Genomic DNA, 14997 nt, shown 5'->3' with positions numbered 1-14997 from the left:
ACCACCCCTCCAAACCAGGCAACATCCTGGTATACCTCCTCTGCACCTTTTCCAACACCTCCACATTCTTCCTGTAATGGGGCGACCAGAACTGTACACAACATTCCAAGTGTGGCCGCACTAGAGTTTTGTATAGTTACAGCATGATATCACGGCTCTGGAACTCAATCCCTCCACCAATGAAACCTAACACTATATACCTCCTTAACAACACTATCAACCTGGGTGGCAACTTTCAGGGATCTATGTACATGGACTCCAAGATCCCGCTGCACATCCACACCACCAAGAATCTTTCCATTATCCCAGTATTCTGGCTTCCTGTTATTCTTCCCAAAGTGCATCATTTATCTGCATTGAACTCCATTTGCCACCTCTCAGCCCAATTATGCAGTCTATCCAAGTCCCCCTGCAACCTGTAACATTCTTCCACACTGTCCACTACTCCACCGACTTTAGTGTCATCTGCAAACTTACCAACTCATCCACCTATGCCTGCGTCCAAGTCATTTATAAAAATGACAAACAGCAATGGTCCCAAAACAGATCCTTGTGGCACACCACTAGTAACCGGACTCCAGGCTGAATATTTTCCGTCAACCACCACTCGCTGCCTTTTTACAGAAAGCCAGTTTCTAATCCAAACTGCTAAATTACCCTCAATCCCATGCCTCTGCATTTTCTCCAACAGCCTACCATGTGAAACCTTATCAAAGGCCTTACTGAAGTCCATGTATATCACGTTAACTGCCGTACCCTCATCTACATGCTTAGTCACCTTCTCAAAAAACTCAATGAGGTTTGTGAGACACAACCTGCCCTTGACGAAACCATGTTGACGATCCAAAATCAAATTGGTGTTTGCTAGATGATTATAAATCCTATCTCTCATAATCCTTTCCAAAACTTTTCCTACAACAGACGTAAGGCTCACTAGTCTAAATATATCCATGAGATCTCAGCTAACCAACTAGTTATCATTTGCAGGCATCTACAGTAAGTGTTGCAGGCTATTTGACCACCAATGTTTCACAAGATCTTATCTGACTTTCACCACATACAAAGCACCAGATATACTGGTCCATTTTCCCAGTTTACCCTTTCCTGCCTTGCTGTGAAGCTAACCACAGCTGCACTGCCCCCAATGTTACCGAATCCCAGATCAGAAGTAACTGAGCAATAACCTTACAAGGGCCTGCCTTTTTTATATATCACACACAGAAGGAGTTACTTGCAACAACAATGATTACACAAAATCTCTGTAAACTGTTATAAACCATCACATCATCTTTCAGATGTGGGCCAAAGAGCTACTGCACACCAGAGATTCTGACATTATTCAGAAGCATTTTCAATTTTTTGGTTTACAGTATCAAACACATCAGTTTGGTCACATTACTGAGACAGAGCACCACCCAGAGAGAAGGTGCTCCATCTTTTCATAGGGATGTTAGAAACAAGGGGCCTATCCTTAAGATTAGTTAGCCTGTTTAGGACTGAAGTCAGCAAGTACTTCCCACAAAGGAATCTGGAATAAACAAAAACTGCAATTGCTGGAGAAACTCTCTGAAGCAGATGCCTTGTGGCCAAATCAGTAGCAGCGATGTCACAAACACAGCGACTGGGTGGGCACTGAGTATACCCCTACAGTGGTGCTGACAGCGAATACAATCTTAACTGTATGAGGGGGGGAGCTGAAGGGGCTAACTCTGGTTCCTAATGCATTCACATACACCAGACAAAACTTTGATCAAGTCAGTCAAGTTAAGTCAACAGTGCTTTTACCCCAATGGCCCATGACAGCATGCTTACCCCAAACAAGTCTTTTCCCTAACCCTTTTTCATCTCACCCTATCAGCATATCCTTCTGCTCCTCAGAGGTAGGCACTACTCAGTCAGCCTCTGTCAATGAGAATGTCATCTGGAGCAAGATCTTCAGCTCTTTGCTGCCATGTGTCCTTTTGCGATGAATGTCAAAAAACGCAGAAATCTTTACTAGTGCCGACTGCTCACTGTAAAAATAACAGAGACTTCACCTCTCTGTCTACTGTGTGTGCAAGAGTTATTTGTTATAGTCAAACCCTGCTGAAAAGGCTCTCAATCTCTCTACTTCTCCAAACCACAGAAGCTTAAAGGACACCATCAAAATTTTCCGTATTAGCCACAGATCTACTACAAAGTCCTTTAATTAATAACTGTAATAATTATCACTGCATGGAAACGGAATTTGAAAACCACAAAGCAAGCAAAACAAATGTGCTGCATACTCGTAGTCAATGAAGCATGTTGCACTCTGTGGCAGCTGTTACTCCAAAGTCCAGTGGTGCCTGACCAGATCATTTCTCTTTCCCAGTAATCCTTCGGCTGGCTCAAACTCCAAGGGAATTGATTTCATTCTCTTCTTTGGTTCTCTTTCAAAAAGCTGCTTAAAACAAACAAAGTTATATAGACTGAGAGAATGAAAGACAATGCAATCTACAGTTTAAGAAGGCTCATAATATGTTCTTAATATTTAGGAACTTGGGTTCTGAAGTGGAACAGAAAAGGATTTTTCAGTCTGTGAAGATTTCACCTGGTTAAGGGCTGTAAAGTTAATAGAAACACTGAGTTGGAAGCAGCATGTGCAGTGATATGATTTCAGCTCAATGACCAGCAAGCCACTTGGGGAGATCACTGTTAAGGCATTTGCTGACATGAGTTATATGACGACCGACAAGGAGCCTGAAGCAGGTTTATGCAGTAGTGCTGTTATCAATAGTGTCCAAGCAGTCAGGGACGGGAGAAGTCCTGACTAATCCCGAGATGTCAGGGTTCCTTCAATGCTGTTGAAAACATGAGTTTAGAGAACCTAAATTAAGTAATAGCGAGCATAGTTGGCAGTTTGTTTTAACAATCTAAAAAGAGAAAAAGAGATTAACTGAACAACATCAAGTAATTTTGCAACAATTTGGTGAAAGGAAACAGATTCCAGCTGTAGCAGTGAGATTTAGCAGGAAATGGGTTGATTCTTTACTGAAGTTTGAAAGTCTGTTAGGGCATTGCTCAGATACAAGGGTTGAATCTTTCTGTCTGATGTTTCTAATGAGATTACTTCAACATTTTTCTACACTGGTATAATCTCTAATGAATATGTTCAGTGAATGATTTCCAAAGTAACTAAAGGAAAAATAAACCTTAATGCAGATTTCACTCTGGGATCTGACTGGTTAAGTCTTACCACAAACTGGCATCAGTATTGGCACCAACTCTAAGTTCCTCCATCCCCTGATTACATGACCTATTATAACACCTAAAGTATGGTGAGTTAGCCTGTTGATCATTCCCCTGTCCTCTTAGTCTTGAGCCCATTTTGCTTCTCCCTTATGAAACGCTCTGGGATGTTTTCTGATGTTAAATGTAATCCGAACCATTTACCAAGATGACAATGCTTCTTCAATTCTGTTCCCTCACTCAAAGGTAGCAGAAACTTAAATTGTGAAGGAGTCAAAAGAGATTACAGAGGGACAAAGATGGGTTAAGTGAGTAGGCAAAGATTGGCAAATGGAGTATGGAGTCATGGAGATGTATAACATGGAAACAGACCCTTCGGTCCAACCTGTCCAAGCCGACCAGATGTCCCAACCCAATCTAGTCCCACCTGCCAGCACCCGGCCCATATCCCTCCAAACCCTTCCTATTCATATACCCATCCAGATGCCTCTTAAATTTTGCAATTGTACTAGTCTCCACTACTTCTTCTGGCAGCTCATTCCATACACATACCACCCTTTGCGTGAAAAAGTTGCCCCGTAGGTCTCTTTCACCTTTCTCTTCTCACCCTAGACCTATGCCCTCTAGCTCCGGACTCCCTGACCCCAGGGAAAAGAATTTGCCTATTTACCCGATCCATGTAGGAAAATATGAAATTGCCTACTTTTTCAGGAAGAATAAAGGAGCACATTATCTAAATGGAGAGAGATTCCAGGGCTTTAAGATGCCAAGGGTTCAGAGTTTTCCAGTTCATGAATTGGAAAAGTTTAGTATACAGAAAGTAATTAGAGAAGCTAACAGAAACTTACTGATTATTCTAAGGGAAACTAAATGCAAAAGTTGGACACTTATGGCTTAGTTATACATCAGTTCTGCTATAATGCACATTTATTCAATGCGAATTGGCTTTAAAGCAATTGATGAATTTAGACTGTTATCTGTAGAATACAAACTTTCCTTACCTGTATTGGCTATTCCAACGCCATTAATTAAAATTGCGAGGCTATTGCATGATTTTCTTATAACACAAGGTTGTATAAGAAAAGGACTACCGCGTTTTATCAAAACCAACTGTATAGGATATTGGTGAGGCCACATTTGGAGGGCTGTGTACAGCATTTGTCATCCTTTTTAAGGATGTAAAGGCACCGGAAGCAGTTCAGAGAAGGTTTACTAGACTAATGCCTGGAATAGGAAGATAACTTGATGAGGAAAGGTTAGACAGTTTAGGACTGTCTCTCGCTGGAATTTTGAAGAATAAAAAGGATGATTGAAACGTTTAATATTCTGAGAAGACTTGACAGAGTGGATGTGAAAAGAATGTTCCCTCTGGTGGGAGACTCTAGAATTCAGGGTTGGCAATTTCAGACAGTGATGAGAAAAAAATGTTTGTTTCTCACTGTCATGAAACTCGCTTCTCGAAAAAGGTGGAGGAAACACAGTCTGATTATTTTAAGGCAAAAGTAGATAGACTCTTGATAAACAAGGGATGAAAGTTCATTGGGGCTGGGTGATAGCATGAAGCAATCAGATCTGAGTCATAGAGATGTACAGCATGGAAACAGACCCTTCAGTCCAACCTGTCCATGCCGACCAGATATCCCAACCCAATCTAGTCCCGCCTGCCAGCACCCGACCCATATCCCTCCAAACCCTTCCTATTCATATACCCATCCTATTGAATAGTGCAGCAGAGTCTAGGGCAGGAATGGCCCAGTGCTATTCCTAAGTGAGTTGTTCACAAGGTAACTGCTTCTGAGTTTGATTCAGGCCCTACAGCCAGGGACAACGAGTGTTCTATGGCCTCTGTCTTCATTGCGTCACCAGCACACCCAGACTGTTCAAGTTGTACAAGAATCGAGCATCTCTGACGCTAGGGTCAAGAAGTTAAGGAAACCCACACAACTTGTTTACAAACCCTGTTGTACTCTGCAGCAAACAGTATTTGATTTTGTGCAAACAATGAAACCCACACAAATGAAACTGCTTTTACTACAGTGAATATAGACGGTGGCTGTCAGAGCTTTTGAGCTGCAGTGATGATGGCCCTACCCGAGGCCAAGTCCCACTTGCCTCAGAAGTGCGTATTAATGCCTCTGATTAGAAATATCTAGAGGCTGTGTTTGTTAATCAGAAAGCGTTCTCATTCTCCTATAGAAGATCCCTCTCACTGGAACAACGTTATGTGCTAACACCTCAAGAAGTATTGCAAATCTCAGTCTATAAGGTGTAAATAGAGCTGTTTACCTGCTTTGTGCCTAAGTGAAGAGTTCATTTGTCCCTGTGCCAGCTCTGACATAGAAATCCAAAATTAATCCCACTGCGCACACTCTCCATAGCCCTGTATCAATCTCAAACTATTCCCATTGTCCCATTCTCTTTGTAAGCCACAAATTAATCCCCCTTTTCCATAATCCCACTGTCCCCTCTCTTTCCATAGCTCTGCATCTATCCCCAAATTACTCCTCCTCTCTCTCTCCACAGGCCTATATCAATTCCCAAGACGAGCCCACTGTCAGTCTCTTCCTCCGTCTCCCCCCTACCCCCACCATAGCCCTGTATCAGTCGAAGTTATCTGTCACGTGCTCGCGCTCCAAAACCCTGTAGCTCCCACTGTTTCAAATACAACTCCAGATTTATTTGTCACAAAATGGTATGACCCCAGCCCACCCATTCCTTGTGGTGAAAGCATTCCTGAGTAAAATTAGTAAGGCATTGTCTGGAATGAGAGCTGCAAAATGAGAGTCCACGCATTCAGTCTGACTGTATGAAGAAACATCCTCAACTCAAATCACTAGTGGGAAGAGGAAAGGGACTGAAAATTATTGTGGAGGAAATATTGTGGATTTCCCAAGAGGCGATGAGATTCCATATGCATCATGAGCCCTGTCCTTTCCAGCACACCTTGACAATGGTTCAGCACATGCGATTTATGGAACATAGGAACAGAAATAGGCCACTCACCCTCCCAAGTCTGATCTGCATTGTGTAAATCTGAGGTACTGCAGAGACGTAGAGATCAAGGTGGGGTGGGGCGGGCGGGGGGGGGTAAGTACATAAGAATAATGGGGAAGCAGAGGTCATGCTGTGAATTTATAGAAGTCAATATCAACTCTTAAAGGGTGCAAAGTGCCAAAATGGAAAATGAGGTGTTCTTCCACCAGTTTGCGTTGAGCTTCATTGGAACAGTGTAGCAGGCTAAGAATGGAAGTGTTAGTATGGCAGCAAGGTGATTAATGATTTCATGAATTGCAACCCCCCCTTCATATTCCAAGCATCAATCAGCAAAGATTTTAATGACAGGGTCCAACAGCTTCTCCATCAGTTTAGTAATCATCGAGCTGAAAATGTGTTGCTGGAAAAGTGTAGCAGGTCAGGCAGCATCCAAAGAGCAGGAGAATCGACGTTTCGGGCAGGAGCCCTTCTTCAGCTCTGATCTCCAGCATCTGCAGTCCTCACTTTCTCTTCAGTAATCATTGAGCCAAATACTGCCTTCAGTAGCTTAATGGCAACCATTAACCACTGTCAATTGTCCTAAAAGCCCATCTGGGTCCTGAATGACCTTTAGGGAAGGAAACTACCATCCTACCAGATCTGGCCTTTAAGTGAATCCAGACCCACAATAATGGGTTAATAATGGAAAGGCACTGCAGTTCAGGCAGCATCCGAGGAGCAGGAGAGTTGAAGTTTCGGGCATAAGACGCAGTTAGGGATGGACAATAAATGAGCAACAGCCCAACTGATGAGTAATGTTTTTAATTCAGTTACAGGATGGAGATGTCACTGGCTACACCCAGCATTTATTACCCAACTCTAATTGCCCAGACGGCATTATGGGTCAATCACATCACAAGGCAGATTTCTCTTCCTCTGAAGGACATTTGTTAAGCAACAGATGGGTTTCTTTAACAAAGTAACTATTGGTTCCATGGTGACCATTAGGCAAACATTTTATTCCAAATTTTTAATTAATTCAGATTTCACCATCTCCCACAATGGAATTCAAATCCACGTCATTACTTACTAATCCAGTGATATTACAGCTACAATACCGCCTCCCCCAATTAGTGGATCAAAATATAGCAATTGCACAAAGTTATTACTCACCTCTGAAACAGAAAGGTCAAGGAGTGTGGACAGGTCGGACTCTTGACTGGACAAAGCTTTATTTATTGTAGCTGCTTGATTGGCAACATCGGGATGGTAATGATACTGCAGAGTCTGAATGAGAGACAGAGAACAAAACAAAGCTGATATTGTGTCAGCATGAACAGAATTGGACTAATATTGAAACCAAACAGGCTGAGTTTGCTGGGGCAGCAGTCTTGAATGAGGAGTACAAGAAGTAGGAACAGCAGACTAGCCGGGCTGTCAAGCCGGTTCCATCATTCAATACAGTCATGGGCAACCTTATAGTTCATTTCCCAGACCATTTCTCATCTTCCTCAATTCGCCGAGAGACTAAAAACTGGTCTCTTCCAACTTAAAATATATTCCTGTGGTGAAGCCTGCACAACGCTCTGGGATAATGCTACAGTGTAGGCCCGGTACACTATAGCTGGGGAATGTACTCTGACATCCACACAATAAAATGTGCAAAGCATTGGTGCACTGACCAGGTAAAAATAAAGTTGCCGTAGTCTTACTAGACCACAGTGCTTGTTAAAAATTTGTTCATGGGAAGTGGGTATTGCTGGCAGGGACAACATTTATTGTCCATCTCTAACTGCCCCTCGTTCTGACTGACTTGTTAGAACCACTTCAGAGGGCAGTTAATACTGAACTCCATTGTCGTGGGTCTGGAGTCACATATCGGCCAAATCCAGAAAGAATGCAGATTTCTTTCCCTGAAGGACATTAGTGAACCGGATGGGTACACTGGTTAATGGTTACCATCAAGCTATCACAGCTTTCCACATTTTTCTTGAATTCAAATTTCAATGTGGTGGGATTTGAATCCATGTTGCCATATTATGAGCTTGGACTTCTGAATTACTAGTACAGTGACATTACCACTATACCACTGCCCCGTCAATGAACACTTTGGAATACGGTGAACAGTTGAGGTTTCCTTATCTTAGGAATAATATATTATCGTTTACAGCAGTCCAGAAAAGGTTCACCAAGTTGATTCCAGATTTGGGATGGATTTTATGAGGAGGAGTTGTTTGGATCAGCATTGTACTCAGTACAGTTTAGAAGAATGAGAAAAGCCTTTATTGAAACATACAAGATTCTTATGGTCTTGACAGGGTAGACGTTAAGAGACTGTTTCCTATTGTGGAGAATCTAGGACAAAAGAGTATAATCTCAGAGTATTTTCTTTTCTCTCAGAGAAAGAGTGAATCTGTGGAATTTTTTTTAAGGCAGAAGACTATCAAAGCTGGGTCATTAGGTATATTCAAGGTTCAGACAGACAGATTTTTAATCAGTAAGAGAATTAAGGAGATAAGTCAGTAAAGCGGAGTTGAAGATTACCAGATCAGCAATGGTTTCATTGGGTATGGAGCAGATTCAATCTAGCAAGTGGCCTACTTCTGCAACTATGGCTTATTTAAGAATGCCTTCATCTGAACATCCATATATTCGTAATTCCATGAGAATTGGTGGAAAGCTGAGAATTGGAATGAACACTAAATATTGAGGCCTGCTTTCTCATGAGAGACAGAGAGAGACAACTGATGGTGGTTTGACCCGTGGTCAATATACCTCAGGCAAGAGAAGAGGTTGAGAGGAGCGTCCTTTGTGCTAAAGCCAGCCGGAATTGAACCCACCCTGTTGTTGTCATTCTTATTGCAAACTAGCTATCCAGTCAACCCCTATGTAAAGTTAAACTCGAGAGCAGAAGGGCATGTAAACTACACTCGTTCCTGCAATAACTACTGCATGACCATAGATCTTTGAGGGCAGAAGGTCAGGTAGATAAGGTGGTAAAGAAGGCACATGGGATACTTGCAGTTGTTAGTCAAGGCACTGAATACAGAGGCAAGGAAGTTGTAATGGCATGGTGTAGAATGTTAGACTCCAGGATGTTGCCTGGGCTGGAAAGATTCAACTGTGAAGAGAGGTTAGATAGGTTGGGACAAAAAACAGAATTTTCAGGCAAAACTCAGCAGGTCTGGCAACATCTGTGGGGAGAAAGCAGATTTAACATTTCAAATCTGGACACTCTTCATCAAAACATTTTTGTGTTATTCTACACAGACTGGACTGTTTTCATTATTCCAGAAAAGGCAGAGGCTGGGGACGGGTGCTAATTGGGGTATACAAAATGAAGAGCAGAGACTGAATAGATAGGAAGAAACTTTTGCCTTTAGTAGATGGGCTAAAAAACCAGGAGGCACAGTTTTAAAGTAGGAAGCTAGAGGTTTAGAGGAATTGTTTATTTAGAACTCACTGCTTAAAAGGGTGACAGAGGTGGGCTCCCTCAAGACATTGAAGTATATAGATAATCACTTGAAATGCCATGTCACACAAGGTAATGGGTCAAGTGCAAGAAAACAGGATTAGAATCGAAAGAAGCTTGATGATCAACAGAGACAGACTGGGCTGAAGGGCCTTGTTCCATGCTGTTAAATCTCTATGTCACTCTGTAAGATTTTAAGATGACTGCTCAATGATGAGAGATGGAATAGAATTATTCCATACCCTTGAACTCAGAAGAAGTGATCTCATCAAAACATGTAAAACTTTTAGAGGATTTGACAGGTGCTGAGACACTGCATTCCCCTGAATGGAGAACTTGAGAGTCACGGTCACAGTCACAGAATAAGGATCCATTAAATAGGACTTTTAAAAAGCATTTAGATGGATGTATGAATAGGAAGGGTTTAGAGGGATATGAGCCAAATGCTGGCAAATGGGGCTAGGTTAATTTAGGAAGTCTGGTCGGCATGGACAGAAGGATCTGTTTCCTTGCTGTACATCTGATTTAGGAGAATGGTCCAAGAAATGGCTGATGAAATTCAATGTGAGAAAATGCGAAGTCTTTGGGAAAAAGAACACAGGCAAGGATTATTCTATAAACGGTGAGAAAATTCATAAAGCCAAAGTACAAAGGTATCTGGGAGTGCTAGTATAGAATTCTCTAAAGGTTGACTTGCAGGTTGAGTCCATGATTAAGAAAGCAAATGTAATGTTGTCATTTATCTCAAGGGAGTTGGAATGTAAAAGCAGTGAGGTGCTACTAAGACTTTATAAAGCTCTGGTTAGGCCCCATTTAGAAAACTGCTTCCAGTTTTGGGCCCCGCACCTCAATGGAAGGACATACTGGCACTGCAGCATGTCCAGCAGAGATCCACATGGATAATCCCTGGAATGGTAGGCCCAACATATGATGAACGGCTGAGGATTCTGGGATTGTATTCATTAGAGTTTAGAAGGTTGAGGGGAGATCTAATAGAAACTTACAAGATAATGCATGGCTTAGAAAGCGTGGATGCTGGGAATTTGTTTCCGTTAGGCAGGGAGACTATGACCCATGGGCACAGCCTTAGAATTAGAGGGGGTCAATTTAGAATGGAAATGAGGAGACATTTCTTCAGCCAGAGAGTGGTGGGCCTGTGGAATTCACAGCCACAGAGCGCAGTGGAGGCAAGGATGTTAAGTGTCTTCAAGGCAGAGATTGATTTATTCTTAATCTTGTAGGGAATTAAGGGATACGGGGAGAATAAGGGTAAATGGCATTGAATTGCCCATCAGCCATGATTGAATGGCAGAGTGGACACTATGGGCCGAATGGCCTTACTTCCACTCCTATTTTTTTATGGTCTTATCTCTATGATTGCAATGGGGAGAAACTTCTTCATTCAAAGGGTTGTGAATCTTTGGAATTCTCTACCCTAGAGGATATGGACTATAATTCAGTGAGCACCTTCAAGAAAAAGGTTGAGAGATTTGGACAGTAACAGAATTAAGGGATTTGGAGGCTGTGCAAGCAAATGGAATTGAAGTGGAAAATCAGCTATGATTGAATCGAACAGTAGAAATTTCTCGAGAGACTGAACAACCTACCCATGTCCCATTTCTATGTCTAAGGTAGTGGAACGTTTTGTTGAACAGTTTGCTTCAAATCCATGTAGTTTTTGAAAGGCAGGTACCTGGGATTAGAATACCAGCACATTTCTGAGTGCCCTATAGAGAGGAATTCCAAACAGACAGAAACGTTACCTCGTAAACTGACCAACCTGGATTTCCCACAGAGAACTCTCCATGGCTCGGCACTTGGCAGGATCTTCCTCCTCCATTATGTATGGGTCAGCAGCAAGATCTGAAAAATACACATGGTTAATACAGAATGACTCTTCTTCAGAGCTTAGGGGAAGATGGTGATGTAGTGGTCTGACATTGGAACCGTCAGCTGTAGGCTCAAGCTCATGCTCTGGGTCAGGGGTTCAAGTCCTAGCGTGGCAGCTGAAGGACTTAAAATTCAATTAATGAAATCTGGATTTGAAATCTAGTTTCAGAAATGGTGACCATGACAACTAACATCAATTGTTGTGAAGACTATTGCCCCTTTGAGAGGGAAATATGCTGCCCTTAACCAATCTGATATGTGATAGAAACGATAAAACCATTGACTCTTAACTATCCTCTGGAATGGCAAAGCAAATCCACACACAGGGCAGTTAGGGATAGGTAACAAATGCTGGCCTGGATAGCAATGCTCACAAATCCACACACAGGGCAGTTAGGGATAGGTAACAAATGCTGGCCTGGATAGCAATGCTCACAAAATCCACACACAGGGCAGTTAGGGATAGGTAACAAATGCTGGCCTGGATAGCAATGCTCACAAAATCCACACACAGGGCAGTTAGGGATAGGTAACAAATGCTGGCCTGGATAGCAATGCTCACAAATCCACACACAGGGCAGTTAGAGATAGGTAACAAATGCTGGCCTGGATAGCAATGCTCACAAAATACACAGAGGAAAAAAAACGCATCACCCTAAATTAGTTATTTGAATACAGGACAAAATGGAACTAAATCGGATAAGTCTTTCAAACAAACACAACAGACTGAATGACCTTCATTTAGCACTTAAGATTTTTTCCTTCTAGGTTTGATTCTAATCTGTCCCTTGTTCAGATTTGATAAAATCTTTACCTCCCTTTGAGGGAGTGCATCTCTGTAGAAATTCTACCCTTCAATATCTTCAGTCTTGAAGCCCAACTCAACTTTAACTTCCTCATGAGTTAATGACAGGTGTTCAAATCTAACCCAATTATTGAAGACCTTTGAAAAGCCTCTGGTTTCTGTGTCATCACTAACAAGTTCCTCAGCTTCTACTAAATTGAAAGTTACACCTGTAAAACATGCCATCAGAATGCAGGTACGTCATTTTACTGCAGCTAATTCACAGTAGCTGTAATAAGAGTAAGTGAAGCAGTTACCTTGAGGTTGATTGGATCTATGAATAAGAAGCTTGCATGATGGATGCCGACGGATTAGGTTACAGATGAACGGAATGAGCATCAGAAGAGCCTGAGGTGGGGAGGTTAATGCCAGGCGAGATAAACGCTTGCTAAATGCTGCCACAAGATACGCTGGCAAATGGCTAGATAAAGGAAAAGAAAAATCAAACACTTGCTGGTCCACACACAAGTAAACATTCAGAAATCTAAGAGCACCACATTGTGCTGCATCTTTATAAATCATTGGCTAGACCTTTACTGTAACGTTGTGTCCGATTCCGGGCACTGCACTTTCAGATGGAAGGAGAAAGTGAGGACTGTAGATGCTGAAGATCAGAGTCGAGAGTGTGGTGCTGGAAAAGCACAGCAGGTCAGGCAGTATCCGAGAATCAGGAAAGTCAGCATTTCGGGCATAAGCCCTTCATCAGGAATTTAAAATCCTGATGAAAGGCTTATGCCCGAAACATCAACTCTCCTGCTCCTCAGATGCTGCCTAACCTGCTGCGCTTTTCCAGCACCACACACTCGACTCTGATCTCCAGCATCTAGAAGAGGAAGTCAAGGTCAGAGGAGCATGAAAGATTTACAGCACACAAGGAGACTGTTCAATCCAGCATTTCCCAGTCCTCTGGGATCCTCCTTGAATCTAGCGATTCCTGAAAGATCACCACTAACGCTTCCACTATCTCTTCAGCTAGCTTCTTTAGAACTCTGGGGTGTAGCCCACATGTCTTTTAAACGCTGCATTTGTACCCACATCCACCACTTCCTCTGGCAGTTAATTCCACACACAAACCATGTAAAAAAGCTGCCCCATTTCCTTTCTAAATCTTTCTTAAAAATAAGCACTCCAGTTTTGAACACCCTCAACCCAGGAAAAAGACTCTTGTCATTCACCTTATGCATCCCCTTTGACTTTATAAATCTCTTAAGTCATTCCTCAACCTCCTACCATTCAATGAAAAAAGTCCGAGCCTTTCCAGTCTGTTTTTATACCTCAAATCCTCCATTCCCAACAACATCCTGGTAACTCTTTTTTTTGGTAAATTGGCAGAAGTGATCAGAGTTGATCAACTGTATAGAAAATGACTGTTTTCACTGGTGGAAGGATTGGTGACTAGATGATACAGCTTTAAACTCATTGACAAAACAAAAACGGCACAAGATAACAAAAATATTATTTCACACAGTAAATTGTTATGATCTATGCTGCAAAGGTTTCAGATCAAAAAAGGAATTGGATAAATACTTGCAGAAGAAAAAACATTGAAGTGTTATAGGGATACAGCAGGCTCTTTCGGTGAGTTTGCACAGGCACATTTGACTAAATCGCCTCCTTCGCTGCTTGATTCTGCTCCATGAACAGAAATGCCTAAGTACCAAGCTGCAGACAGTCAACTTATCAAGAGTTTACAGAAAAGATGGGTGATAAGTAAGCAGAGAGGATTGGACAGAAATGTCAAAGAATTGAGCGAAACAATTGAAGCCATCATCACTAATGGTGGGGTGAAGGGAGCTACATTAAAAGTTAGAAGCAGGGTAAACATCATTGAATGCAAGGAGAAAAATAATGAACTTGCGGAAAACAACCCGTTACCTCAGATTTTATCTCCTTGTATCATCAGAAATTTGTAGAAAGATAATCGAATATCAAAAGTTTAGTAATGGGGCTTAGAACTTGTTGACAGTTTAAAGTGAAAAAGCTAAAACAGGTGGTTACTGTTGGGCCACCTAGATGTAAATACTGACCTTGAAGACAAGAATACATCGAGAAGGTGGAAGAATCGTGCTCGGTACTTCACATGCAACACAGACGGGTCCAGCAAACTATAGAGCTTTTTGTAAAAGTCTGGGTATTCTCTACACACACACAAAATAAAACAAACAAAAATTATAAAATTTGAAAAATAACTTTAAAGAGCTACTTAGATCCTTCGGCAAAGCATGTTTTACAATTATGAATATTCTTAAGCAATTAACTGCAGCTTTGAACATTAAAAGATCGGAATATCGAAGAGCTGTAAGGTGAAATGGTTTTTTTTCAAATATTGCCTTCTAATTAGGATGGGTTTTCCCAGTGAACAATGAGAAACTGTTTTCAATGACACCTCTGCACAGGTGCAGACAACCTGTGTGTGTACACACACACACACACACACACACACACACACACACACACACACACACACACACACACACACACACACACACACAATGTATACACTCATACATAGACATGCACATAGGAAATACACAGACAGGAACAGCAGAAAGTCACAGACCGTGCACATACAGAGACTACACATGGATAATTACACTCAAGGAATCCA

The 14997-nt window shown here is 41.9% G+C and overlaps 1 protein-coding gene across 1 annotated transcript in view; it reads right to left on the bottom strand.

Moving 5' to 3' along the window:
- Positions 1–2168: 2168 nt before the first annotated feature.
- The window catches only part of noc4l (nucleolar complex associated 4 homolog), a 38048-nt gene continuing 25219 nt past the window's right edge, over positions 2169–14997 (bottom strand). The window contains exons 11-15 of the mRNA XM_060843903.1: positions 14417–14527; positions 12647–12810; positions 11436–11518; positions 7357–7470; positions 2169–2422 (exon numbers count right to left, since the gene is read on the bottom strand). Coding sequence (XP_060699886.1) covers positions 2306–2422; positions 7357–7470; positions 11436–11518; positions 12647–12810; positions 14417–14527 — 589 coding nt within the window. The 3' untranslated portion in view covers positions 2169–2305. The remainder of the gene's footprint in view (positions 2423–7356; positions 7471–11435; positions 11519–12646; positions 12811–14416; positions 14528–14997) is intronic.

The sequence above is a fragment of the Hemiscyllium ocellatum genome, chromosome 24 (assembly GCF_020745735.1).
Source record: "Hemiscyllium ocellatum isolate sHemOce1 chromosome 24, sHemOce1.pat.X.cur, whole genome shotgun sequence".
Classification (NCBI taxonomy): domain Eukaryota; kingdom Metazoa; phylum Chordata; class Chondrichthyes; order Orectolobiformes; family Hemiscylliidae; genus Hemiscyllium; species Hemiscyllium ocellatum.
This window is presented reverse-complemented; position numbering and strand designations above follow the sequence as displayed.